We start from the raw sequence: 25,751 nt of genomic DNA on the forward strand, positions 1-25,751 counted from the left end.
ATGCCTCCTTTGTAGGACTGTGGTGATTATTAGAGGTAATGAGCACCAATGCACTCAGGAAGCTTAAGGATGACAACCATTGGTGCTGATGACCTCTAAGGCCTCCTTCTGGCCTGGCCTTCTCAAAGGTCATGATTAAACACACCAACGGACTGCAGCAGGGGCAGAAAGCCAGTGACTTCCTCCTCATCCCAATCCTGTCTGAACATGCAAACCCCTCCTACCTCCCGCCTGTCCTCCCTCCCAGCACGCACAAAACACCACTTGCCATTGTTGGTTCCTGAGATGATTTATTCTCTTTGGCCCAGGGGTGTTGTTCGCTCCTATTCTGTGCCTCAGTCTGGGCATTTCAAGTAAGTAGATCCTCTCGGAGCCACTCCCCGCTGTGGAGCCCAACTCAAAACCACCTCCCCAGGAAGCCCTCCCTCATCCTTTAATGAGAAGTTGCCTGGAATGCCTCTGAATCCTCACTCCACTCTGGGTCCTTTGCTCGTGGCCCTGAGAGGATTCAATGAGTTAACCTATGAAAAGGCCTCGTGCTGGCACAGAGCAAGCATTGTGGAAGTGTTGGCTAATATTACCCTACTCCTCCATTGCCCACCGTGCTGGACGCTTCCATAGGCCCCTCTGGACTCCCAGGGACTCCGCTGTGAGGTCTCCTTGCCTCTAGTGTCCTGTTGGGTCCAGCTAAGGAGAAATAAGAAAGGCTGACAAGGGATAGGAGGGAGGAGCAGAGTGCTGTCAGGGTATTGTTTTCTTCCAGCACCTTCTCTGTGGGCTGCTGAGGGCACAGAAGCCCCCTCTGCATGGCTCTCTCCCTCTCCCCGTCCTGATAACAGCTCCTGCCCTCACCCCTCAGGCTCTCCTGCTTCAGATTCCCCATGTTACTAGCCCCAAAGTGCTGCACCACCCTGGTGGCTTCTCCACACCTGTCCTCCCCCGTGTAAATGGTCCCTTTATTAAAGTCTCCTGGAAATTCCCAAATTGACTATGTCATCTGTTTCTTGCCAAGAGCCTGACTGAGACACCTTCTTTCTAAATATTAAACCTAACAATGTTTTGTTTAGTCAAATGTCATTTCCCTGACAAAAGGTCAGTTTCTCTGAGGCTCTTCTGGATATATTTTGTACAAGACTATTTTAAATACATAAATATTTTAAGATTGCTATGAGTATGAACTTTATAATTTATACTAATTTTAAATATTTAACCTTGATGCTCCTTGAGAGTATGTCAGGGACCCCTGGGATTTGGAGGGTTCCTTGAGAGTGAGAAACTGACCCTATTGCCATGCAGAGCTCTGAGGCCATGGGCCCTGGATGAGGGGTGGCTGAGAAGATGCTGCAGAGGTGGCCTTCACGGCAGGGGCATGCATTCTTGTGGCTGAGCCCTCAGTAAGGAGTAGCTTCTGTCCCCTCCTCAGAGCCACAGTGCCCCCCAGAGAATGAAGAAGCCCGTCATCAGTGGTACTGAGCAGTACATGAGAATAGGGGTCTCTCTCCCCATGTTGTTCCAGGCAGTGGAGTGGGGTGTGTTGGAGGGAGTCAGCTGGTCCCAGACCTTGACAATGGCAGCTCCAAGCCAGATTTGACTTGCTTTTAAAAATAAAGAAATGAGACATTTCTTGAACCTTATTGTTGTGGCAGGGACTGTTATTAATAATTATTGCCCCTCCTATCTTATAGGACAGGCTAGAGAAATGGCCGTCCAGAATAAAGCCCTAATTTCCCAGCATCCTTTGCAGTTAGGGGTGAGCAGAATTTCCAGGGATTGCCCTCTCCTTCCTGTCCCCACTGGAAAGCAAACATAAGTGAGGAGCCAATTCAGACCCCGCAGGTAGAGACAATATCCTAGGGATGGAAGGTCTTACCCTCAAGACTGCACAGAGCAGAGCTGAATAAGAATAAATTACTATGTTTTTTAAATTACTGTTATTTAGGGTTCCTGATAGAGATAGCTATGAGGCAAACTGTACCTGTAAAAAATATAAAGTGCTATTATCTATGTAGAAAATCTCAACAACAACAGAAAATCTACTCCCTAAACTAATAAGTAAGTTTCACAAGCCCACAGCATGCAAGATCAACACACAAAACTCCATTGTATTTCTATACACTAGCCATATATAGTTGGAAACAAAAATTTAAAACAATACCATTCACAATAGCTTCAAAAATGAAATAGGTATAATTTTTTTAAAAAAGGAAGTACCGATCTCTATGCTGAAAACTACAAAATGCTGATGAAGTACATCAAACAAAGACTTAAATATGTGGAGGGACATACCATGTTCGTGGATTAGAAGACTCAAGATAGCAGAGATACCAATCCTTTCTAAATTAATCTATAGATTTAATGCAATACCAATCAAAAATCCTAGCAGGATTTTTTTTGAGATGTTTACAAATCATAAAATTTATATGAAAGGGCAAAAGAATGAGAATAGCTAATATGATTTTGAAATAAAGGATAAAGTTGGAGGAATCACACAACCTGATTTTAAGACTTACTATAAAGTTACAGTAATGAAGACAGTGTGGTATTAGCAAAGGAATAGACACATAGATTGATGGGAAAGAATATAGATACAGAAATAGACCCACAGAGATATAGCCTATTAGTTTTTGTAAAAACAATAAAATGGAGAAAAGTGTAGTCTTTACATCAAATCGCGTAGATGCAGCAGGTCCTCGGATAACATTGTTTCATTCAACGTTGTTTTGTTACGATATTGATGGAAAAAAGAATTGATTTTCAGCTAGGGCCACTGTCTGCGTGGAGTTTGTATATTCTCCCCTATGTCTGGTGGATTTTTCTCCAGGTTACTACGGTTTCGTCCCACATCCCAAAGATGTGCACATTAGGTGAATGGGTATGTCTACATTGTCCAGTGTTAGGAAGTGTGGGTGTGTGAGTGTGTCTTGCAATGGGATGGCATCCTGTCCAGGGTGGGTTCCCACCTTGGGCCCTGAGCTGCTGGGATAGGCTCTAGCCACCCATGACCCTGAACTGAAGTAAATATACAAATAATTATCTTACTTGTTTTTATTAATCTTCCTTAAATATATGTATAGGGCCAGGCACAGTGGCTCATGCCTGTAATCCCAGCAGTTTGGGAGGTAGAAGCAGGAGGATCGCTTGAGCCCGGGAGTTCAAGGTTGCAGTGAGCTATGATTGCACCATTATACTCCAGCCTGGGCAACAGAGCAAGACCCTGTCTCTAAAAATTTTTTTTAAATATTAGCAGTGTTTTGATTTTTATTTAGAAGTTTGGTGGTATTTTTGTGACCAGAAATATGTTGTGGGAACTTGCGTATTTGTTTACATCAATTAGCCTATGGTGAACTTGGTTTCGTTATACACTGTTTTGCTTAAAGTCACAGTTTCCAAGAATGCATCAACAATGGTAAGTGAGAACTTAGTGTACAATTGAACATCCGTATGCAAAAAAGTGAACCTAAACCTCATACCTTAAACAAAACACGAAGCCTATCAAAATTTACCATGTAAAATTATAAAACTATTAAAAGAAAAGGCCAGAGAACATCTATAATACATGACCTTGAATTTAACAATGAGTTCTCAGACATGGCACCAAAAGCACTATTCATAAAATTAAAAATTGATAACCTGGACTTTATCAAAATTGACTTTTGTTTGTGAAAGACACTATTAAGAGATTGTTGAGACAAATCATAGACTGAGAAGAAATATTTAAAGATCAGGTATCTGACAAAAGACTTGTATCCAAAATGTGTAATACTCAACATTAAGAAAATAAATATCCCAGCTTTTAAAAACATGGCCCATACCTGGCACAGGAACTGGCTTGCGGAGAGATGTCAAATCAGGTTTGTTGAAGAGAAACATGAAAACCGGAAGTGGGAATGACCTATACATGCAACTCCTCCCCTCATTTCACAGGTGAGCATTTGCTGGGGGGCAGACAAGCAATGAAAGGCAGATTGAAATGCCAGCTGAATAGTGGCCCAACAAAAAAAGCCCTGCACAGAGACCAGAGGGGGACAACCTGTCGGAATGTGTCTTTCTCTGATGTCAGAGATGCTGTCTTTTTCCACGTGCACCCGCCGAATGAGTCCTTCTCTCCAAGACTCTACAGCGTGCGGCTCCACTGCCACTGGTTTTAAATCCAGAGCCCCTTTGATCTACCTAAGAAAAGCCAGACAAGAGCTGGTCCAAGAGAAGGTGCAGAGGTGAAGCCAGGTGATGAACTTGAGACTGAAATTCAGGGGCCCACACCCTGGCCTTGACACCACCCACAATAAGCTGACGCCCTGGGCACGTGTCCCTGTCTTCAAGCCTCTGTTTCCTCAGCTGTTCAGCAGATGCACTGGGCACTCAGACTCTCCCAGCTCCACCCCTCCAGCCTGGACATTTGCAGATTTGCTGGGACGGACATTGTCACTCATAAATCGGAATGCTTTTCCTTCTCCCTTTCCTGCCCAAGATCGGAAACCCTGAGCATGCTGGTCCTTTGCCAAAGGCCAGCAAGCTTTGACTGAAGCTAAAGGCACATGTCCTTGCTTTATGGAAACGCAGAAGTTGAACTCCTGGCCTCAACATCCTCTCCCTTCTTGAGTTCTCTCCGTGCCCTTGGCACAGTCTACAGTTCTCTGGCGAAGATGTCCGTCATTTCCAGCATTGCAGACTTTCTGGCAGGTTGCAGCAGCCTCTATTATTTCAATGTATAATTTATATGGCCCATTTTCACTGCCAAGGACAGCCCGCAAAGTCTACTTGATCCTGCGCAGGAAAACAGCGAGCTCTGCCCTCTGGGGTATGTGTGCTCTCCACCTACGACCACACACAGCTTTTCTGAAGTCTTTTGCTTTACTGGGGCACCTCACTAGGCCAGGAACAATGGGACCTCAGAATAATAGGACGGTCACCGCAATTTCAAGGCTGCTCTCAGAGGCAGGGGTGTGGGTGACATTCAACACGCAGCATGGGTTCCAGCAGCTGGAGAGCCATCCCTGGCGGGCTGGGGCCCCCAGCTTCATGGCAGCATGTCTGTTCAGGTGAGCAGCATGACGCCCCAGGCACTATATTCCTAATCAGAAGCCTGGGCTCCTTTCCCTTTACGCTGCCTGCTACCCAGGGGGCTTCCAACGTGTCATGCCAGCTCTCTGGACTTTGGCCTTCTCACCTGTAAAATACACATGCATTAGTTCCTGCCCTGCCAGCCTCACTGTGCCACAGCAAGGATGAAGAGGAATAAAATATATATACATTTTTGTAAAACACTAGACCCTTGCTATGCAAAGTTTGATCTGTGGACCAGCAGCATGGGTGCCCCCTGAGAGCTTGTTAGCAATGCAGGATCCCAGGCCCCACCCCAGACCTACTGTGTTAGAATCTGCATTGTAACAAGCCCCACCAAGCAATTTGTGTGAGAAACGCTGCAATACGCAAACAAACGTAACTGTGGTATGGGGGGAAGAATGTGTGGTTTGGAGCCTGCAGGTCTTCGTTCAAAGTCAGCTGTGCCACAGAAGGCCTTCGTGGCCTTGGGAGGCTGCCGGAGCCCCTGTTGCCTCAACTGGAAAACAGTGTCACCCTGCTGCAGTGGGAGAGTGTGGGGTAGAGAGGAGATGGGGGAGGGCTGAGGGGGCAGGGAGCCCCTCCCCCATGGGGGGAGGGGAAGGGAGGGAAGGATTGGGGGAGGGGTGACTCTGTGGCCAGGCAGAGGATGGAGGAGGAAGACATCAGACAAGGGAGAAGAGCAGGAAGAAGTCAGTGCCTCCTTCTGCCTGTCCCATACCTTCCCCAGTCACCAGAGCTGCTTGGCGTGGACCCTCGAGTCACCTGTTGCCCAAAGGCAGCTGAAGAGTGGACAGCTCCCTCTTGGTTGTCAGAAATCCAGAGTGGCACCAGGAGGGCTGGAGGGTTTTCAGCCTGCCCCAGGCCACAGGGCATTCCAATATAGCACCTGGAGACCCAGGACTGAGGCGGGGAGTGGACAGGGAACTGGAGCAGCCCCAGGCTACAGTCTCGCAGGCCGTCCCCGAGGCACTGTCTGCACATCTAATTGGTGATATTCTCAGCTCGCTGGTTTCTCTGTTAAGCAAGCTTCTTGATGTAACTCGAAGGAGAGGGTACTTGACCTACGTTTCAAAATTTTCCAGCAATGCCGGGAAGTGGACTGCGTCACACTTGACAAGATTCCATTCAAGCGATTACCAAGGGAGAGTTATTAGAATTGCGAGGATGTAAGTGCTCCATTTCGTGGGTTTAAAAATACCCACTTTATGGGGCTGTGGTGAGCATTAAATGAGATAACATGGGGACCGCTCTTGGCACAGGTTTGTTGCCGGTCTTTCCCCACAGTCTTCCAGACAAATCGAAAGCTTTGCTCTGGCCCGAGGCCCCTTCCTTGGCCTCAACTGGCAGAGGACCTCTAATGGCTCTGTTAATCGATATTTTAAGTGCGAGGTGATGGAGCCCCAGGGCCTGATCCTAAAAGCTCTTTTATTGTTTTCAAGAACCACAAGCAACTTGGCACTCTGTACTTTCCATAGCTGAACCCAATCCCTTGAGAAAATCAAGTTAAAATGTCATCCCAGTAGTTTTTGATGCTCCCAGGTGTGCATTCAAAACCTAGAGAGTGCACAAATCGACACCTGGGGCACACTGCACGAGGACTTCCTGGGTGCTGAGCAGGTGTAGATTGAATCACTCGCCTCAATTGTTCCCCGCTCCCTGCATCCGCACCCTTGCCAAGCCCAGCCTCGATCAACAGAATGGCTCTAGTATGGCCACAGATCGATCAGGAAAAAAAAAAGATTGTTGTTTTAAGACACCGTGTTTGGGGATAGTTTATTATATGGCATGATGGTGGCCGTAACAAACCAATACACCATGTGATAGATGTGAAAAAATAAAATGGGAGGAAAAAAAATGTGGGGAGAAAAGGAGAACAGGAAAGAGAGGAGGCGAGAGTTCCTTGTGCTGTACTGGCTCGCTGCGGCTAAAAAGCGACACGGCCCGTTGCGTGTTCTCCACTGCAGGCACACATTGTGGAAGCACGCTTTAGTGTCACATGGCTCAGTCATACCAGCTGCACATTATCCTGGGAACCAAGGTAAGACCCAGCCCAGCGGGGGAGTTTGCAGGGGCGCAGGAAAGCAACTCAGGGAGGAGTCAGCAAGGACGGGAGAGGAGACCAGGGATCTGAAGTTACGGCCTCCTGGGACCACAGGCACAGCTTTGGAAGGTGAGATAGGGCGGGGCAGAGCATCAGCTTTGGGCCAAGGCAGGCAAGGGACAACCAGAATTGAGCCCATTTGCTGTGAGTGGGGGCTGGCAGGGACTAGGCAGGTGCCCGGTTTTAGGAGGCAGGAACTTGAGGTAGTAGGAAGCAGTCAAGTAGGTAGACAGGACACCCAGGGTGACACTTAGGGGACCCGGGGGCTGTGGGGTGCTTGTGCACTATAGCGGACTGAATGGTGGCTACCAAAAGATGTGTCCACGTCCTAACCCTTGGAACCTGTGAATGTGACCTTATTTGGAAAAGGGGTCTTTGAAGACAGAAGCAATTGAGTCAAGGATCTCAAGATGAGATCATCCTGGATTACCCAGGTGGGTACTAAATCCAATAGCAAGTGTCCTTAGAAGACTGTGGTCCCCAACCCCACCCAGTACTGGAACAAGGCCTGTTAGGAAGCGTGCTGCACATCAGGTCCATGGAAAAAACTGTCTTTCATGAAACTGGTCCCTGGTGCCAAAAAGGTTGGGGACCACTGCTATAAAAGACAGAAGAGGAGAAAAACCAGAGAGAAATCCATGTGAAGACAGAGGCAGAGGCTGGAGTGATGCAGCCCCAAGCCAGGTAACTCCTGGAGCCAGCAGAAGCCAAAGAGGCAGGGAAGGACCCTCCCCTGGAGCCTTCGGAGGGGCAGGGCCCTGCTCACACCTAGATTGCAGATTTGTGGCCTCCAGGACTGCAAGAGATAAATTTCTCTTTCAAGCCACCCAGTTTGTAGTCATTTGTTATGGTAGCCCTAGAAAACTCATGCACCCCTCCACCCTGAATCACAGCGCAGAGTCAGCGACTGAGGAGAGGGTCCCCCCTTAGAAAAATATCCCTCGGAAGTGAGTCCCTTCATACTTGAGCACTTATAATAAAGTGTCTCATCCTAAGGGGTGGCCTCTCCTTTATTCTGAACAGTAGAGGACTGTGAGACTCCCTCAATCAGTGCTAGTTTCAGATGCATATAAGGGTCACCTGGGAATTGGTGGAAGGGGGTTTCATAATTATTTCTGAGAGCATAGTCTCATCTATGCAAGTGCTGGACAACAGGTAACAAGATTGAAAGACGACTTTTAAAGCATCACAGTAAGTGGTTATGAAGTGACATCACAAACCTTCAAAGAGGAGCTATTCTAATGTTGCATAAATGAGGACTTGTGGCTTGGGATTAATTTTCAAGTGACGGCATCTTTTATAGATTTAGAAAGTGGGGAAATGGGGCATCACTGAATATTTCGGGTCACCTTCTACCCAGCATCTATGGTATTTCACATACTTCTCAGGGAAAGGCTTTTGATGTATGCTTCATTAGCTCTGCTTTGGGTCAAAACAGTGATTGACATAAAGAAAATGTAAACAAATATCTACATTTTGAATGAATCAATGAACTTCACTTTGATACAGCCTCCATTAACCCCATGGTTGGGCTGTGAGATGTCCTGGACCAGTGAGTGCTTCACCTAAATCTCAGGGATGGCAGAGAACAGACCAACGGAAACTTTGTGCAAACGAGAGATAGGTGGATCTTTCGCAGGGGACACAGGTCCAGCCCCCGTGGCCATGAAAGGGAAAGATTGATGCTGGGGGGAGAGGAAAGCTTTTCTCCCCAGGCCTGAAGCCCGGGGCTGCATCTCTCCAAGGCTGGGTTGGCCACAGTATGGTGGTGGTTGTGGTTGTTGATGTTATCTTCATGTAAGACTGTCCAGGCAGGGGTGGGGAACCTGCAGCCTTAAAGCCACATGTGGCCTACTAGATCCTTAAGTGTGGCCCTTTGACTGAATGCAAATTTTCCAGGTCCCCCACCTCTGGTCAAAACTCAGAAGATCTGGCCCTACAGGACCCCCATCTACAGGGAAGCACCTCAGATCTGTCTCTTCCTTTGCACAGGCTGAGGGCAGCTCTCTGGGTTGCGTGAGTCCTCCCCAACCCCTGCTGCCATTAATAATGAGTTGGACTGTCATTTCTCTTAGAGTAAAATACTGTTCCTCTATATGCATGTCTCTGTTAAAAGTGAGACAATGGAACAGGAAAGATGATTTATATCATGAACTCGAGAAAGGTTCCTGGTTGTTTAATACACAGATCGTCCTGGATTATCCAGGTGGGTACTGAGGATTACTTTGTAAATCTCTTAACTAAAATACGTCACTAAAATTGTGATTATAAGAAATCTGTCACATATACCAAGTTAAATATTCAATATGCACAAATAATTCTTAACACTAATGCCAAAAAACTTAATATCATTAGTTTTATTTATTTTATTTTCTCCACAAATAATTATAAACATTCGTAGGTTTTTTTAAAAATTACTGGCCAAGGCATTCATTTTTAACAGGATGGTACTGCCCCCTAGAGGGCATTTTGGAAATTTGCTGTTGTACTTTCAGTAGTCAGAAATGCAGGGACAAAGATGCCTGATATCTTGAAATATGTAAGACCATCCAGCACAACTGAAAGTTATCCTGCAGAAATTCCAAAGATCCTGTCATGTAAGCAAAAAAGCCCTTATAATTATCAGAGCCTAGAACTTAACCACATTTTACATGTGTTAAGTATTCTTTGCATAGTTTTAATATAGATTGAATTTTCCAGGAATGTCATTATCTTGCAAGTCGGGGAGAGATTGTACTTTGATTTGTTCTGAACTTTACCAGGAATTATTCACCATTTCATAAGATCATGTCGCCAGTAGCAATGTACTTCAATCAGTCTGTTTTTGCCACTGTCACATTCTTGGTGATTAGATATAGATATATGAGTATGAATATATAGATATATTTCTTAAGCCCTTGTTTCAAAACATCAAATATAAAAAGTAAGCATTGAGAATTTTTTATTGAATATTGTGTCATCTTAATTCCAAACTAATATAGATACGAGGGACTCATTCTTTCATCATATCTTCGGGTATAACAGTGCTTGAGTATTTACATATCGAAATTGAAATATAAACTATTTTATTATAAATAATTTCCTTTATTTCTCTTTTGTGTTCCAGTTTGGGCAATATCTTGCGTGTCACTAGATAATGTTATCTATAAATTGCACTTCTGGATGATAGAGGGCATTACAAAGTATTTTTAATCTTCACAAAAAATGTGTAACCCTGGATTAACAATTCTGATACTGCCATGCACAGTCAGATTTTAAGTCAAATAATAAATTGCTAAGCATTAAAACAGTGTGGATATTGTTGCAGGAGATAAAGCTCTTTGCAACAGAATAGAAATTGTCCTAATAGGTATACTGGCATGTAGCCTACTATATGAGTTTTTGTTTGTTTGTTTGTTTGTTTGTTTTTTTGAGACAGAGTCTCACTGTGTTACCCAGGCTAGAGTGCCGTGGCGTCAGCCTAGCTCACAGCAACCTCAAACTCCTGGGCCCAAGCGATCCTACTGCCTCAGCCTCCCGAGTAGCTGGGACTACAGGCATGCGCCACCATGCCCGGCTAATTTTTTCTATATATTTTTAGTTGTCCAATTAATTTCTTTCTAATTTTAGTAGAGACGGGGTCTCGCTCTTGCTCAGGCTGGTTTCGAACTCCTGAGCTCAAACAATCCGCCTGCCTCTGCCTCCCAGAGAGCTAGGATTACAGGCGTGAGCCACTGCGCCCGGCCAATATATGAGTTTTGAATACAAAAATGGAATATCAAATCAAAGATGAAATGAAAGACAATTTAATCCACAGTGTTGGAACAACTGGCTAAGACATATGTAAGATATGTAAAGCACTCTATGTGTTCCAAACTAAATTCTAGATGGATTAAAAGTTAATTTAAAAAAGTGAAATCCCAGAAGAATCTAAAGAAAATACCAGTGATGATGTGTCTAATAGCTAGCAGAAATCCCCTTTCTAGGCACACAAAGACAAAAATAATAAAGTAAAATATCAGCAAGTTTTCATAAATATTAAAAACCTTTCTATGAACCCCCCCCCACACACACACACACACACAAGACAGTGATGAACTGGAAACAAAAATTTGCAACATCTATGAGAATGGATTAAGATAGTTAATATAACATCAGTTCCTATGAATCAATAAGGAAAACAAATTCAATAGAAAAGGTCCAAGAATAAAATCATTCACAAAATTACAACTACATAGCTTAATAAACTTAGAAATAGTTTTAGCCTTACTAGTGGTAAAAGGAAGTGTAAATTAAAATAAGTCATCATTTTTCACCTGTTATGTTGTCAACAAAGGTTCTTTTAAGTGACAATGCTAATCGCCGGTGAGGAGTAGAAAAAAATGGATCTTCCCACATACTTGTGTGGGGGTGTGAGCTGATACTATTTTTGGAGGGCAGCCTAATAATAAGTATCAAGAGCCTTAAGAAATGCATAGTTTCTAACCCAGCAATTCCACTTCTAGGAAGATGCAGAAAATACTTGCGCCCTATGATGTTAGCACTGCATGCCAAGATAACTTCTGGGAGTAAAAATTAGAATTTAAACCCTTAAAACGGGGGCGCTGACACATTGCACTCTGTAAGACAGAATATTTGATGACAATTAAATATCACGCTAAAGTTCTGGCAAAGGCAAACGTGTGGGGAGGGAAACAGATCGGTGGAAGGGGGTGACTGCAAAGGAGCTTGAGAGAATTGGGGCGGACGGGGAGGAGGGGTGATAAAATGTTATATGTTTGAGCTGGTGGTTCCACGACTGTGGAAGTTCGTCCAAACTCATGGAAGTGTACACTAAAAGGGTGAATTTTACTTTATGTAATTACACCTCAATAAACTTGACTTTAAAAAAAATCTTGTTGAAGGATATTAAACAGCCTGGGGAAATTTAAATGGCCCATTAAATAAAGCGAGTAGTTCGCAGAGCAGCGCAGTGTGATGGGAACTTGGCGGCGCGGGGAGGGTGTACAAATTCAGGGGAGCCGGAAATGGATTGGAAGGAAAAGCGCCAAAACGTATCAGTGTCTGTCTCGAGAAGTGAAACTAAATACTGTTTTTCTCCTCGCGTTTCGTTTGATTTTTGCAGCAAACAGCTCTTCCGTTATGGGGAGAAATGTCACAACTTGGAACTATGGCCCGGTTGCTACGGCTGTCAGGCGCTTTAGAGCGCTTTTCTCTTCGGCAGAGCCATCCAGCAAGAGCGAACCCACCCGAGGGCGACAGAAGGGAGGGACGGAGACCTGGGTGTGGGGGCGGGGTGTGGGGCGACGCCTGCGCTGTGCTCGGGTCCCCATTGGTTGGTAGGGGAAGTGCCCACGGAAGTTTTCATTTCCTGAGCTGAGTGGGACCCGGACCGGCCTCAACATGAAGAGTGAGTCTTGGGCTGGGGCTGGGGCTGGGGCTGGGGCTGGGCAGGGGGCAGGCCTCCCCGACCCCAGCCTGCGAAGGGCCAGGGTGAGCTTACATTCCCTGTCCCCTTCAACCTGCTGACTCGCTCCCCCTCCCCCCTCCCTCTCGCTCTCTAGTCCTGGTGGCTGCTGCAGTCGGAGGAGGTGAGTTACCTGGATCGCCTCCACCGCCAGGAGTTCACCTGGCTCCTGTCCCGGGGTGGCTGGGAGACCGTGGAGACGCTGCTGCCGGGGTTAAGAGGGCTGGCTCACCCCCTCAGCCTCCCTCCCGGAACTGGCTGGGTGAACCACAGGGGCAGAGAGTGTTAACCTAAACACCGTAATGCCTTACTTATTTCATCCCCACACTTACACACACACAAACCTGAGACCCATTAAGGGACAGTGACTTTCCCAGCGTCACACAGCACCTGGCTCCACACCCACCACCTCTTCTTCACCTTGGGACCCCACTCCAAGCTGCTGTCTTCCAAATGCTCAAGCCGATGGTCCCAGAAACTGTCGAGGAAGTCCTAAGGGGGTCTCTTCCCCTGAGCCCATCGTCCCCATCCAGCTTCTCTCCCCCACAGCTCTGGCCGTGGGGACTGTGCCGGTGGTGGTCGGTTCCCTGGGCTTCACCGGGGCAGGCATCGCGGCCTCCTCCACAGCGGCCAAGATGATGTCTGCAGCGGCCATCGCCAATGGGGGTGGAGTGGCCGCGGGTGGCCTGGTGGCTACTCTGCAGTCAGTGGGTAAGTGACTGGGGCAGGAAGACCAGAGGCAGGACGGGGATCCAGCCCAGGGGCTGAGCTCAAGGAGAGATCCTCTCCCTGCAGTCTGCGATCCTCAGCAGCCGGGTCCTTTGTCTCTCCCTCACCGTGCCTTCTGGCTCCTTCTGAGTGGGGTTTAAAGTGAGAGTGGAGGGGTGAGGAAGTGCTGGGTAGGGAGTGGAGGCAAGGAGGCCCAGGGTGCATGATGCCTGGGTTCTGGGTTCAGCTCTACCCACATCCGACACCTGGGAGACCTGGACAGGTCCCTCCCCTCTCTGGGCCTCATTGGCCTCCTGTGCAAAGTGAGGGACTTGCAGCTCTCGGGGTCTGTCTGTGGATGACTCTACATCTCTCAGTTCCTATGAAGTCACCTCTGTTCTCCCTTTCAGCTGCCTCCAGCAGCCTCTGCCCCAAGCAGAGCCCTGGGGGTTTCAGGACGCGGAGGAGGGATCCAGGTGGGATCTCTGGGCCTCAGGCCTCCTGAAGGGCCCCGGCCACTGCCCACTGCCCACTCCCCTGTGCTCACCCTCCATTTCCTCCCCAGGGGCAGCTGGACTCTCCGTGTCATCCAAAATCCTCCTGGGCACCGTTGGGTCCGTTTTTGGAGCCTGGTTGGGGGGTTCCAAAAAGTGAACAAAAACACCTTCTTCTCCTCCCCCAGCTGGACCTGAGGCTAAAGAGGACCAGCCAAGAGAAATTGTGCTCCAAATTGAACCTCCAAAACCCCCACTCAAGTCAGATAAACATGACAAATAAAGATCACATGCAGATGCACCTCCCCTGTCTTTGCTTCTTGCAGCTCTGGTTGGGGAGTTCTGAGCCAGAGGTTTCAAGGCCTCCCCATTCTCCCAGCCTGTGTTGTCGTGGAGGGGCAGAGGGAGGTGGCAGGTTGACCAAACACAGAATCAGCAGGCAGGAGGCTTTCATTGGTCCCAGACTTACAAGGGATGGGCAGTATGGTCTGGGGCCATTCGTGGACCTTCCGTGGGCCTCAGTTTCCCCCTCATTCATTGTTGGGGTTGCAGGTTCCTGTTGGGAGGAAGGGGTAAAGGGTAGCCAGGACACATTGTGAGCCACTGACCCCAGAGCCCTCTGTACTTCATTAATGGCACTAGACATCCGGCATGAGCAAGACACTGTCCTTTCCTTGCCTGAGTTCAAAGTCCAGTCGGGAGGGCCACAAGCACACCAGCAGGAAAAGGCAGTGTGCCAAGTGTTACATGTGGGCCCTGTGCACGGGGAGGGGAGGTGACTGAGTCAGGAACGGTCACCATGCTGTGTCTGGAAAGTTGAAAGGGAGATTGAGTTCACACATGAAGCTCTGCAACCCTGACCACGTTCTCACCTGAAGACTCCTGTCCTTGTGCAGGGATGGGTGCCATGGAACACAGAGGTGGGGGCCAGGAACTCAATGCCAGAAAGGAAACAGGCCCTCTGGAAACCGGGAGGTCTCAACTTCATGAGTGGGGCTGGGGAGGAGATCAGGACACAGTCCAGAACAATTGGGAGCTCTGGGTGACCTGCCTTGAAGGGCTGTCTGTCAGGCCTCGGCTGGGCTGGAGATCTGTCCATCCTTCCAGACTCAGGTCAGACCTCAGTGCCTTCCTTGTGGAGGGGCTTAGACTTCTGATTAATGCAGGAGCTTTTACCTGCTATTCCAATGAGTGCCTTCAGAGACTCTAAGGAATGCCCTGAAATTGAGGGCATTATTTGGGGACTGTGTGCATTTTGTGGGGAGACATTTCACAGCTTTTATCAGATTTCCCAAGGCATTAAAGAAAGGGGGAAAAGAATCACATATTGAAAGAATTAATACCCCAAGAGGTTTATTCCTATGGCTGGGTAGAAACCATGCTTCACTGACCCAAGTAGGAGCCACTTGAGAACACAAATGAGTTGAGTTGTTCAACTTTTTGAAATGTCCACATAGGGTGATAATTTTGGTTCTCCTTGGAAACCAAGAACTTGTCAGACTACTGACAGAGCCCGGGGCAGGGTGCACAGGGTGTAGCGTCTGTGATTGTGTGATTGGGTCACTGCCACATTGAAACCCTTCAGTGCCTCTCCAAAGCCCTCGGGATGAAATCCATGCCTTCCTCAACATGCCATCACCTCCTCTGGGCCCCCGGAGCCCTGGGCTGGCCTCTGGTGTGGCACTTACCTGAGGGCACTGTCGATGGCTATCTGCCAGTTCGTCCATCCCCCAGTGGACCATGCACGCTGCCTAGACAAAGGCCAGGTCATGTCCCTTAGCAGCCAGCCCAGTGCCTGACCACAGCACGTGATCAGAGGGTGTGTGGAAAGGAAGAGAGAATCAACGTGAGAGCGAATGTCCTGATGCCCTGGGGTGGAACCCATCCTAGGGATGAGAAGTTTCTACAGGGCCTTGTTCTGGGAGAGAAAGGACATTTAGGGACAAGGGCCTTGAAGCAGAAAGGTCAGAGCTGCCCTGACAAATTAACTTTTCCTGCTGGCTGCTGGGGGAACAAGGCCAGGGCAGGGGAGCCCAGGATGACTGTGGATATTGACTTTGGGATGGGACAGTGACATTCCTGAGCCTGAACCAGCCACTTGGGAAATAGCACCTGGATTTGCAGAGAGTTGGGGTTAGGTGAGTGTGCAAGGACATGGAGTTCTGGCTTTGGGGTAAGTGGCTCAAAACAGGACACCCCCCTGCCCCTATTCCCAACTTCTCATAAGAACAGAGCCAAACACCCACCCTGGCTGGGATCGTGGGGGTCATGTAGTTCCACTCCCCATTTAGAGGGGCAAACAGAGCCCAAGAGAGAAGGGGACCTGCCCAGGGTTCATACTAAGTCAACAGCAGGGCAAGAGACAGCTTCTGCCTTCCAGTTTAGATTCACTCCAGTTTGCCACTCCCCAGCTCTGTGTGATGCCATGGTCAGGAAAGAGGTTGAGCCTGACATGCCCCTCCCCGCCCCAAGTATCAGGGTGGTCACTGCTGGGACTGCCCCAACTGCAAGCAAGAGGGAAGGGTTCTGAGAGGAGTTGCAACAACTCAATTTTATTTTTTATTTTTCTCTAGGGGTGCAGCATTGGGTTCATTGTGTCCCTAGGATGGGTCCCTCGCTGAGTCAGCTGGCTGGCTGCACCCTCTGGCATTGCGTGGTCCTCTTCTCAGCAGGGGCAGGGAGCTATGCAAAGCCCACCACGCAGGCCACAAAGGCAGACTCAGCGGAGACCAGCATGAGTCTGCATCACGGGAAGAGTCAGGCCACTCCTGGGGAATAGGCGGCGGGTGAGCAGAGAAGGACATGCAGGCCGGGCAGCTCCGTGAGACAGAACTGTGGAGTCAGAGACTTCAGGGCCTCTCGGGGAGGCCTGAGGCCTAGAGACCCCAGCCAGCACCACCACCCCCCTTCCTAGAATGCCCAGGATCTCTGTTTCGGGAAGGGGTTGCTGCAGACAGCTGCCCAGTGGCACGAACCCCAGTGGTGGGCTCTCTGCTGAACCCCCACGGTGGGGAGATGCCCCAAGGAACCTGGCAAAGCTGCTTCAGGCAGAGTTGTCCTGACCCCAACCTGCCCCAGGCCAGGGCTCCTTCCACCCTCAGAGAAGCCCAGAGAGACAATGTGGAGGTGAGACAAAGGTACAGGGCCTGGCGATGGCAGGGCTGAGACCAGGGCTGGATCCTCGGAGGCTCTTGTCCTCCTCCTCGCCCTCCCCGGCAAGCCCTGCCCAGACACTTACTCACTGACCGCAGAGCAGCCATGAGGCTGCCCATGGCAACTCTGGTGATGGCGGTGGCCGCAGCGGACATCATCTTGGTCATGGAGCTGGCAGTGATTCCTGCGCTGGGGAGGCCAATGGCGCTGAGCACCACAGGCATGGCCACCAAGATCACAGCTGCGAGGAAGAGGAGCTGGGTGGGGGGCTGGGCTCGGGGGAAGGGACCCCCACACACTGGGTCAAGCTTGGGGGACCTCAGGGGTTCTGGAGAAGGAGGTGAGCTCTGAGTGCAGGAGAGACCATGGGCACGGCCAGGAGGCGGCAGTCGAGGGGGCATAGCCAGGTGGGGGAGCGGAGAGAGAAGCTGCCTTAGCGTCCATCTCGGTCAAACCCTGGAGCAATGGGATGGTTCGCAAGCCTCTTATCCTCACTGGGGAGCAAATCTTTTTATGGGAGCAAATCTTGCCCAGGAGGGAGCTAAGCAAGGAGCACACGTGGTGTTGCCCCAGAGCACACTGGAAGCCACTAGACCCAGGGGACCTGAGCTCTCTAATGCATCTACTGTGTTCAAACTCTGCTGTCTCATCCATGTCACCCTCGTGATAATCCTGAATCAGCATCAGTGGCCCATTTTTCAGCGGAGGAAACAGGCTCAGAGGAATTCAAAGACAAGGTCACACAGTGACAGGTCACACAGTGAAAGGTGTGCAAAGGGGAGATGGCCACCACACCCGCTTTTCCACACACTCCAATTCCCTGTCTCCAAGCTCCCTGTTTTGAGTTTCGAGCTCCTTATTTCTATTCCTTGTTTCCTACTGGTCTCCCTCATTCCAGCTCCTCCCGCGACTACCTGCATGAGGCTCCGGGAAACTTGAGTGTGGACAAGGGCCGCCCGCCCAGGCCCTGACCCCACCCACCTCCCCAGGGGCAGGTGGGGACTTGATGCCTTCCCTGCAGAGACTCACCTCCTCCAATCACAGCTGCAGTTTGGGCTAGAAACCAAAATACATTCTGTGAGTGATTCCACACTGGCCTCCCCTCCGCTGTCTGAGCCAACTGCCCACTGATGGCGGAGGGGTGCCCAGGCTGGGCTTCCAGGAAGCAATGACCCCTGCCTAGCTCTCCCTGCTTCACTCAGAGAAGCCAGACTTCTGGAGAAGGTGCAGACTTCTGGACAGATGGCTTGTCCCAAATGGATTTGCATGTTCTGACCCTGTTGGCTGCTTGTCAGTACGTGGAAGGTATACATCGGTTCTGCCCGAAAAGGTGGGCCATCTCAAAATGGGCGGTTACAGGTCATAGGTGGCTTTTAGGGATTTTTCTAGTTGGCAATTGGTTGAAAGAGTCAAGCTTTGTCTAAAGACCTGGAGTCAGTAGAAGGGAATGCTTGGGTTAAGACAAGGGGGTCTTCCGTCATGTGACGCTACACCAGATTCGGGTTGGAAAGTAAGCCACATTATACCAGGTTAATAAAACCCCATTTAATGAGATTTCATCGCTTATAGGGTTTGTAGGTGTGACTCACCAAGCCTCTTAGAGAGGAATTTGGGCAAGAGAAAAAAAAAAGTTCAGAGTTCAGTCGTCAGTGCTCTGGACCTGAGATGCAGCAGGACAGAGGGGTCCTGTTGACAAGGTAAAAACCTACAGGAGACAAATTCTGGCAGTGAATCCAGGGGAAGTGAAAGCTGAAGGGAGTGGGACTAAGCTGCAGACCCCCTCAGTCTAGGCAGAAGGAGGCCAGGTCTAGAGGGGAGGGGACCTGCGGGGCACCCAGGGCTGAGCCTTCTCAGAGGGAAAGCCAGGGAGGACACCTGGTTGGGGGAGGATGGGGGAGGAGGCGATGAGGCTGCCCCACCCCCCACCCACAGGTCCCTAGGCAGGACCCTGTGCTCACCCACCTGCCTCGTCACCCACAGCGCCAGTGTCCCCCAGGAACACTCACCCATGATGAAAGGCCAGCTCGGACACTGCCGCAGTCCTGGGGTGAGGGAAGGAGAGATGTTAGGGTGTCAGGGTTACCAAAGGACCTGCACTGGGGAAGGGCCCTGGGGGATTTTGTTTTCCCAGGTAGGCTGCCTCCTTCCTCCTGGAAGCCCCAGCGCCAACTCCTTAGACACTTCTGGGACTCCCTTAAGTCTACAGGGAGCAATTTAAAAGGCACAAAAATCGGAAAACATCGGAGCCAGTTACATTTTTAAGGCATATTCCTCGGTCAAGGTGCCTGCTCTTATGTATGTTATGCCCAGTAACAGGAGAAAGGTGGGACCCTATGTCCATTTTATAGATGAGGAAACATGGCCTGGCTCAGAGAGGGTAAGAGATTTGCTCGAGGTCAGGAGGCTTCTCACAGCAAAGCGAGACCCCACACGGGTCCAGCTGCTTCCAAAGCGTGGGCTTGCGCTGGCTCCTCCAAACACTTCTTCCCCTGCCCACTTCAGCCCCGACCGCCCTCAAGGCCTGAGGGAGACCTGAGCATGGACGAGGATCACTATTTCCAAGTTCCTGAGTCCAAGGGCAGGTGGGGGCTCAGGTCCCTTTCCCTCCGAGACTCACCTTCTACGATCACAGTCACCCTGAGAACAAAAAGACTGGTGAGAGAGTGGATGGACCAGCCTCCCCTCCACCAACCCACTCCCCACTGAGGTTGGGGGCCACTGCAGAGGGGCAGCCCCTGCCCGCCCTCCCAGTCTTACCCAGAGAAGAGAGTTCCCAGCACTGTGGAACTGACCCCACAGTCTGGAGCTTGGATGGGTTCCTGAAAGGTCTGCTTCCCGTGGTTTTAAGCAGCTCCGCCCCCACCGAAGCACAGCCTCAGGTGATGCAGGCAGCAAATGGGAAAAGTTTCAATTTCCAGGAAACCGAAACAGTGGACATCTTTCTCCTCTTTTCCAATCAAGGAGAAAATCTGATGATTACAGAAACGGTTACCCTGATTTGATCATTAGACATTGTATGCTTGTATCAAAATATCACGTGTGACCCATAAATATGTTCAAATATTATGTATCCAGGATAATTAAAAATAAAATTTTTTTTAAAAAAAGAAATGGGATTTGGTCACTATATCAATCATTGCCGGTTAATATATTATGCTTTGTCATTTAATTCAGGGACAGGAGTGTGCTCTATGTATAATAAAGTTCATGAGAAATATGATCGAAGTTTTATAATAAAAGGATAAATATTAGTTTCTAATGAAGTCAAGAAGGTGATTTCCAGAATAATATTAGTCCTTACAGTGGCCAGATGTTCAGTTGTTCAAAAAGTCTCTGCCAAAGGCCCACCTTGCTAGACACTGGCTAGGGACAGGACAGCGAAAAAACAGACCAAAATATCTGTCCTGACAGAGGTTACAAGCTAGTGAGGGCAAATTAAACAAGATAAATAACCAAATACATCATATATTATTTGATAATGTGCTGAAGCAAGAGGAGGTGAAGGAGCGGGCCAGGCAGAATCGTGGGGAAAGCCATTCCAGGTGGAAGCAATGGCAGAGAGCCCAGGGGTGAAGAACAGCAAGGGGACTGGTGTGGCCGGAGCAGGTGAGCAAGAAAGACAGGCAGGGGCTGAGGTCAGAGGTTAGCAGGGGTCAGGCCATGTGAGGCCTCGCCAGCACTACAAAGACTTGGTCTCGTGCCCTGAGACTGGAAGCCATCGCAGGGCCTGAGAAGTGACATAGTCAGGTTCACTCTGCCACTGCTTTGAGAACAGATGGAAGAGAAAGCATCAGGATTTCTGAATTTTAAATGTAAAGATTCCACATTAGTGATATGAAAAGTGTAAGATTCAAAATGGAGTCACTTGTGTCAAACCCTGGCAAATGGTGCCAGGGAAGGGCAGGAAGGGTAGCTTGTCATGCATGATTTGCCTGGTAACCAGAAACTATCACAAGAAATTTTTCCAAACCACAGCTTATTACATGAGCAACACAAGGACAGTTGGCAGCACGAGAATACCTGCCTGACACACTGTCTCACAAACCCAGTCCAAGACTACAAGGCCCGAATTGTAACTCCAAATTACGAGTCCTACCTAACAACTACTGACACTCGCCAATCAAAACTCGCCAGCTCTTGAAAGACAGTGCAGGGCCAGTGAACTTTCTTTCAAAACAATCTGCATTCCTCTTTCCCTTAAAAACCCTAACCTTTTCCTTTGATCTTCAGATGCACTGGAGGCCACCATGGTCTGTCCTGGATTGCAATCCTACTTCTTGTATATTATTCCCAAATAAAATCTTTTCACTTAGAGATGCGTCTCTCCCTGTTTTTTTATGTTGACAGCAGTGTGACATCAACGTGTAGTTTTAGTGAGTTCACACTGCACCAATGGCAATCTGCAGCCCTGTTCAGAAATCCACACACCCCGGTGCAGCTACAACACCAGCACCAGAGAATTTGCTAATTAGCATAATGAATGTATGTACATGGCATCATCAGTCTCCGCATCCTACCCAACTTTGGGTCGGGGGTCATCCTGTTGCTGAGGCTGAAATCGCTTCTGGAGCCATGACACATGGCCAGCAATGTGGACTTGATCCAATAATTCTACAAAATTTCAAGAGTAAATTCTATTTCTCTTTTCCAAAGCATCTATGACCATCTCCTCTCGGCCACCCTCAGATGATTTCTTATTTCATCAAGAAATTAGAAGCAATCAGAAAACAAATCTCTTCCCAACATCAAATCCAGCCTCCAGCAACTGTATCCATACACTCCGCCTTCCCTCCATTGCTGTGGATGAACTATCCCAGCTCCTAAAGGTTTTATCCCCTCTTGTCTACTCAAAGACTTGATCTTGCAACTGCCCACTGCCTTTCCTGAATTCCCAAGAACACAGAACTGAGCTTAGTTGTGTCCCAGGGGATCTGACTCCAGATGCTTTAAGCAGCTCCGCCCCAACCGAAGCTCAGGCCCAGGTGAGGCAGGCAGCAAATGAGATAGATTTTGTTTTTGCAGAAAACTGAAACTGCGGACATTTTCCTCTTCTCTTCCCCAGCGAAGGGGAAAATCTAATTATTATAGAGATCAATTTTCCATTCACTGTCTTGACCCCAAGATCTCACCAACTGCCATACACTTTCTCTGCTGCCATTACAGCAAATTGCTTTGGGAGACATGTACACCTGCTCTCCTCTTTCTCAGCTTACAGGCTCTCTTAGAAAGATGCATTGTATATAACATTAATATAAAATATCTTCAGGCATCTAAAAGGCTATTGATGATAATATAACACTTACATGCCCACCACTCAGATCAAGAACTCAAACATTACAGAAACAATTAAAACAACCTGAGAATCTCTTCGTAATCTTTCTCTGTTTCCCTCTCCAGGATTTACAGCTGGTTTTTCTCATGCATGTTTTTATACATTTCCCATATAAAATGTTAAATGCAGAACTTCCTTGGCATTTGCTGGACGGTCATTGGCATTTCAGCACAAGGTCAAAGGTAGGAAATGGTAAGGATAATGTGCCAAGAACCTCCCCTTCCTAACCTTTGCCTGGAGGGCATGCTAAGAAACTGTAAAACTAGTTCTAAAAGAAGTAGAGGAAATAATTAGGGAGTTGAGATTGCAGAGAGAGGAAAGAGAGAGAGGGTGAAAGAGAGAAGGAGAGAGAATTGGTGGGCTGCGCTTTTCCCTGAGCCCCACGGATGAGAGAAGGGGAGATGCTCTGCCCGCCCAGAGCTAAGTGGGGCCCACTTGGAAAGCTTGACTTGAATCTCTTGCAATTTGAGGGCAAGGAGGACGGCTGTTTGAGTTGGGCCTATAAAGTCTACAGGCAGGAGACTATGGTTAGAGGGCTGCCCTGAGACGGGAGGGTAAGCAGGTTACTCTGGGGGCGAGCTGCCCGTTTAGAGTTTGGCACTGTTTCCCGTGGGCCAGAAGTGGCACCTGCCCAACGGAGCTGAGAAGCATTTGGCCGTGGGCACTGCCCGGAGTGTGGGGAGGATCCCAACAGCGGTGGGCTGTTGGAGAGCAGCAGCCAAGGAGTCCAGCCGCGGAGGCCTCCCCTGGCCGAGGACACTGCGGTGACGGACCCCTGCTGATCAAGGACAGACGAGGTAGCGGTTCGAATCTTCCCCAGCAGAGGGCGCCAAAGACAGCTCGCAGGGCATCTCGGCGCGTCTGGGTAACTGACAAGCACCGCGCTAAGGCTGTGCACGTGTTAATACTAAGTATTTGAATCCTCACGGCAGCCCCATGAAGAGGTACCACTACCCCATTTCACAGATGAGCAGATGAGTCCTGGGGAGGTTCTTTGCCAACTCCCCACGGGGCCCTCCCAATGGCCATTTTGCGGGATGGCCAATGCTCTCCCCGCCCTAGTGCGGCGGACCCTTCTCTTTCCCAGCCACCCCGCACCCCACCCCGCCCCCGCACCACTGCCTCTGTCTGCTGGGGTGTCCGCACCTAGGCGGGTACTTCTCTTGCTGGGTTTGCCTGGGTCCTTTCAAGACAACTCCAGTCCGTTCCCTCGGCAGAACCTCCACGCAACCCTGAGCAAGGCAGCCTTCTCAACCTGCCAAGCACAAACAGCCCCAGCCTCTCCCTGGACATCCCCTGCTCACCCGAGAATGGGCAGCTCTAGAAAGTCTCTGGCCAGGCGAGTGGCAGGTACAGGCCTAAGGATCTCGCAGGTACCCTAACCCCTTGGGCTCCGAGAGAGGAACCAAGAAAAGCCAAAGCACCCTCCAGCCTCATGCTGAAAGCTTCCTGAGGACAGGGGCTGTGTGGCACTAACCAATGTGTCACAGCACTGAGCAGATGAGAGGGCACTCAACAAATATTTGTTGAATGTATTCTTTTTAAAGTATCTTTTCCAAGGAACCCAAGCCCTCCCTCCTACAGGTTACATGTGCATGACAGGGGATGACAGCCATGGGACTTGCTTTGCTCTCTTAAGATAATCCCCAAAGGGGCATGTCCAGCAGCTGTCTTCCAAAGTGGGGATCCTCGTCCCCCACGGATCTCAGCTTTCAGGTTTATGTTGAAATTTCTTCAAAATAGGGAATGTTCCTTTAACATCCAGCTACACAAGTGCTAGTAAAATAGGGAAAAGGCTAAATAAAATGTAGTGTGTGATTACTATAGAATACTAAGCAACAATTAAAAATAACGAAAAAGACCCATAGAATAGAAAAAAGCCAGCAGCAGAACGATATGTATTAGGTAAAACAAAACAATATCAATAAAAACATATGACAGCACTATGCAAAAGGTTTTTCTCTGGAGATATCTATATATCTCTATCTCGTCTATCATCTATTGACAGAAATAACTTTAAAAGGGCATGGAGGGCTAAAGGCCTAAATGTGAGACTCAAAACTCCCAGAAGAAAACATAGGGGAAAAGATTCATGACATTGGACGTGGCAATGATTTCTTGGATATAACAGCAAGAGCACAGGTAACAAAAACAAAAAGGACAAATGGGACTACCTCAAACTTTAAAAAAAATGTGCATTAAAGGACGTAATCAGCAGAGTGAAAAGACAACCTGCAGAATGGGAGAAAATATTTGCAAACTATATATCTGATAAGGAGTTAATATCTAGAATATACGAAGAACTGCTAGAACTCAACAACAAAAATCAAACAACCCAAATTAAAAATGGGCAAAGGACTTGAATAGACACTTCTCCAAAGAAGATATACAAATGGCCAGCAAGCATATGAAAAGATGCTTAAGATCACTAATCATTAGGGAAATGCAAATTGAAACCACAATGAGATACCACCTCAGACCCATTAAAGATAACTGCTATCTCATTTATCTATCAGTCAGGGTTCAGCTGCAGATAACAGAAGTCACCCCAGCTAACTTAGGCAGCAAGGGTTTTAACATAGGGAATTAGGTGACTTACAAGATTGTTCTAGGATTGGAGGAGGAAAGCCCAGGCTGAGGTTCCAGGAATGGCCCCCATGCCCAAAATGACACTGAAGAAGTGGGCCACCAAGGATGCTTCAACCGTTGCCATGACCAAGAAACTGCGATATCAGGAAGCCACTGCCCCACCTGTTCGATCTGGGGCCAAACTGCCTCTGGTGTCATCTGTGCCATTTAATGATGTCACACTGTCTGCACCTCACATGGCAAGGTAAGAACTGGACTCTGCTTCTGCTATTGCAAAAAACCAAGTCCCCACCACAATGCTTGGCAGCAGAAGCAGCTCCTGTGTCCGTTCCACCTTTACGTTCCTCCACAGCAGAGTCAGCTGGGCACAGTCCAGGTCACTTGCAGAACTGCGTATGAGGGTGCCTGGGGAATACAGTCATTAGCTTTCTATCCTCGAGGGTTCACACGGCAGAGGATGAAAGAGCACTGGGTGAGCACATCCTTTTTATCTGCCCCAGAGAGCAAACAACTGGAAATACCCAGTGTTTGCATCGGGCATGGAAAGGTGAATCCTCATTCCCTGCTGGCTCAGGGGTGTTCTGACCCATACTTTCTGGTCAGCAATTTGGCAACATGTAGCTCATTTGACTCAGAAATTTGACTTCTTGGAATTCATCAAAAAGAAACAATCAGAGATGTGCACAAAAATGTCTTCACAAGAATGATTATCACGATGTTTTCGATAACAGCTGTGAAAGCGTTCAGGTCAGAATGGAGTCACTTGTGTTTAAAAAACAAAAAACTGACAATTAGAGCTGAGGGAGCCCATGAAGAGATGATTCTCACGCTTGTATGCCTAATAACAAAACTATCACAAAAGAC

At 48.6% G+C, this 25,751-nt stretch overlaps 2 protein-coding genes across 2 annotated transcripts; one reads left to right on the plus strand and one right to left on the minus strand.

Moving 5' to 3' along the window:
* The first annotated feature begins 12,432 nt into the window (after positions 1–12,432).
* LOC105819047 (interferon alpha-inducible protein 27-like protein 2) lies at positions 12,433–14,109 on the plus strand. The gene is given in 4 exon segments (XM_012655206.1): positions 12,433–12,554; positions 12,709–12,735; positions 13,161–13,322; positions 13,885–14,109. Coding segments are annotated over 4 exon segments (408 nt in total). The 5' UTR covers positions 12,433–12,547; the 3' UTR covers positions 14,097–14,109.
* Positions 14,110–16,532: 2,423 nt separating this feature from the next.
* LOC105819038 (interferon alpha-inducible protein 27-like protein 2) lies at positions 16,533–19,789 on the minus strand. The gene is made up of 6 exons (XM_012655193.1): positions 19,724–19,789; positions 19,584–19,603; positions 18,973–19,008; positions 17,996–18,022; positions 17,052–17,207; positions 16,533–16,645 (listed from the first exon to the last, which is right to left on the minus strand). Exons 3-6 carry the CDS (start codon positions 18,974–18,976, stop codon positions 16,533–16,535), a joined length of 300 nt encoding a protein of 99 aa, XP_012510647.1. The 5' UTR covers positions 18,977–19,008; positions 19,584–19,603; positions 19,724–19,789.
* Between the last annotated feature and the right edge of the window lie 5,962 nt (positions 19,790–25,751).

The sequence above is a fragment of the Propithecus coquereli genome, unplaced genomic scaffold (genome assembly GCF_000956105.1).
Source record: "Propithecus coquereli isolate 6110/MARCELLA unplaced genomic scaffold, Pcoq_1.0 Scaffold468, whole genome shotgun sequence".
Classification (NCBI taxonomy): Eukaryota; Metazoa; Chordata; class Mammalia; order Primates; family Indriidae; genus Propithecus; species Propithecus coquereli.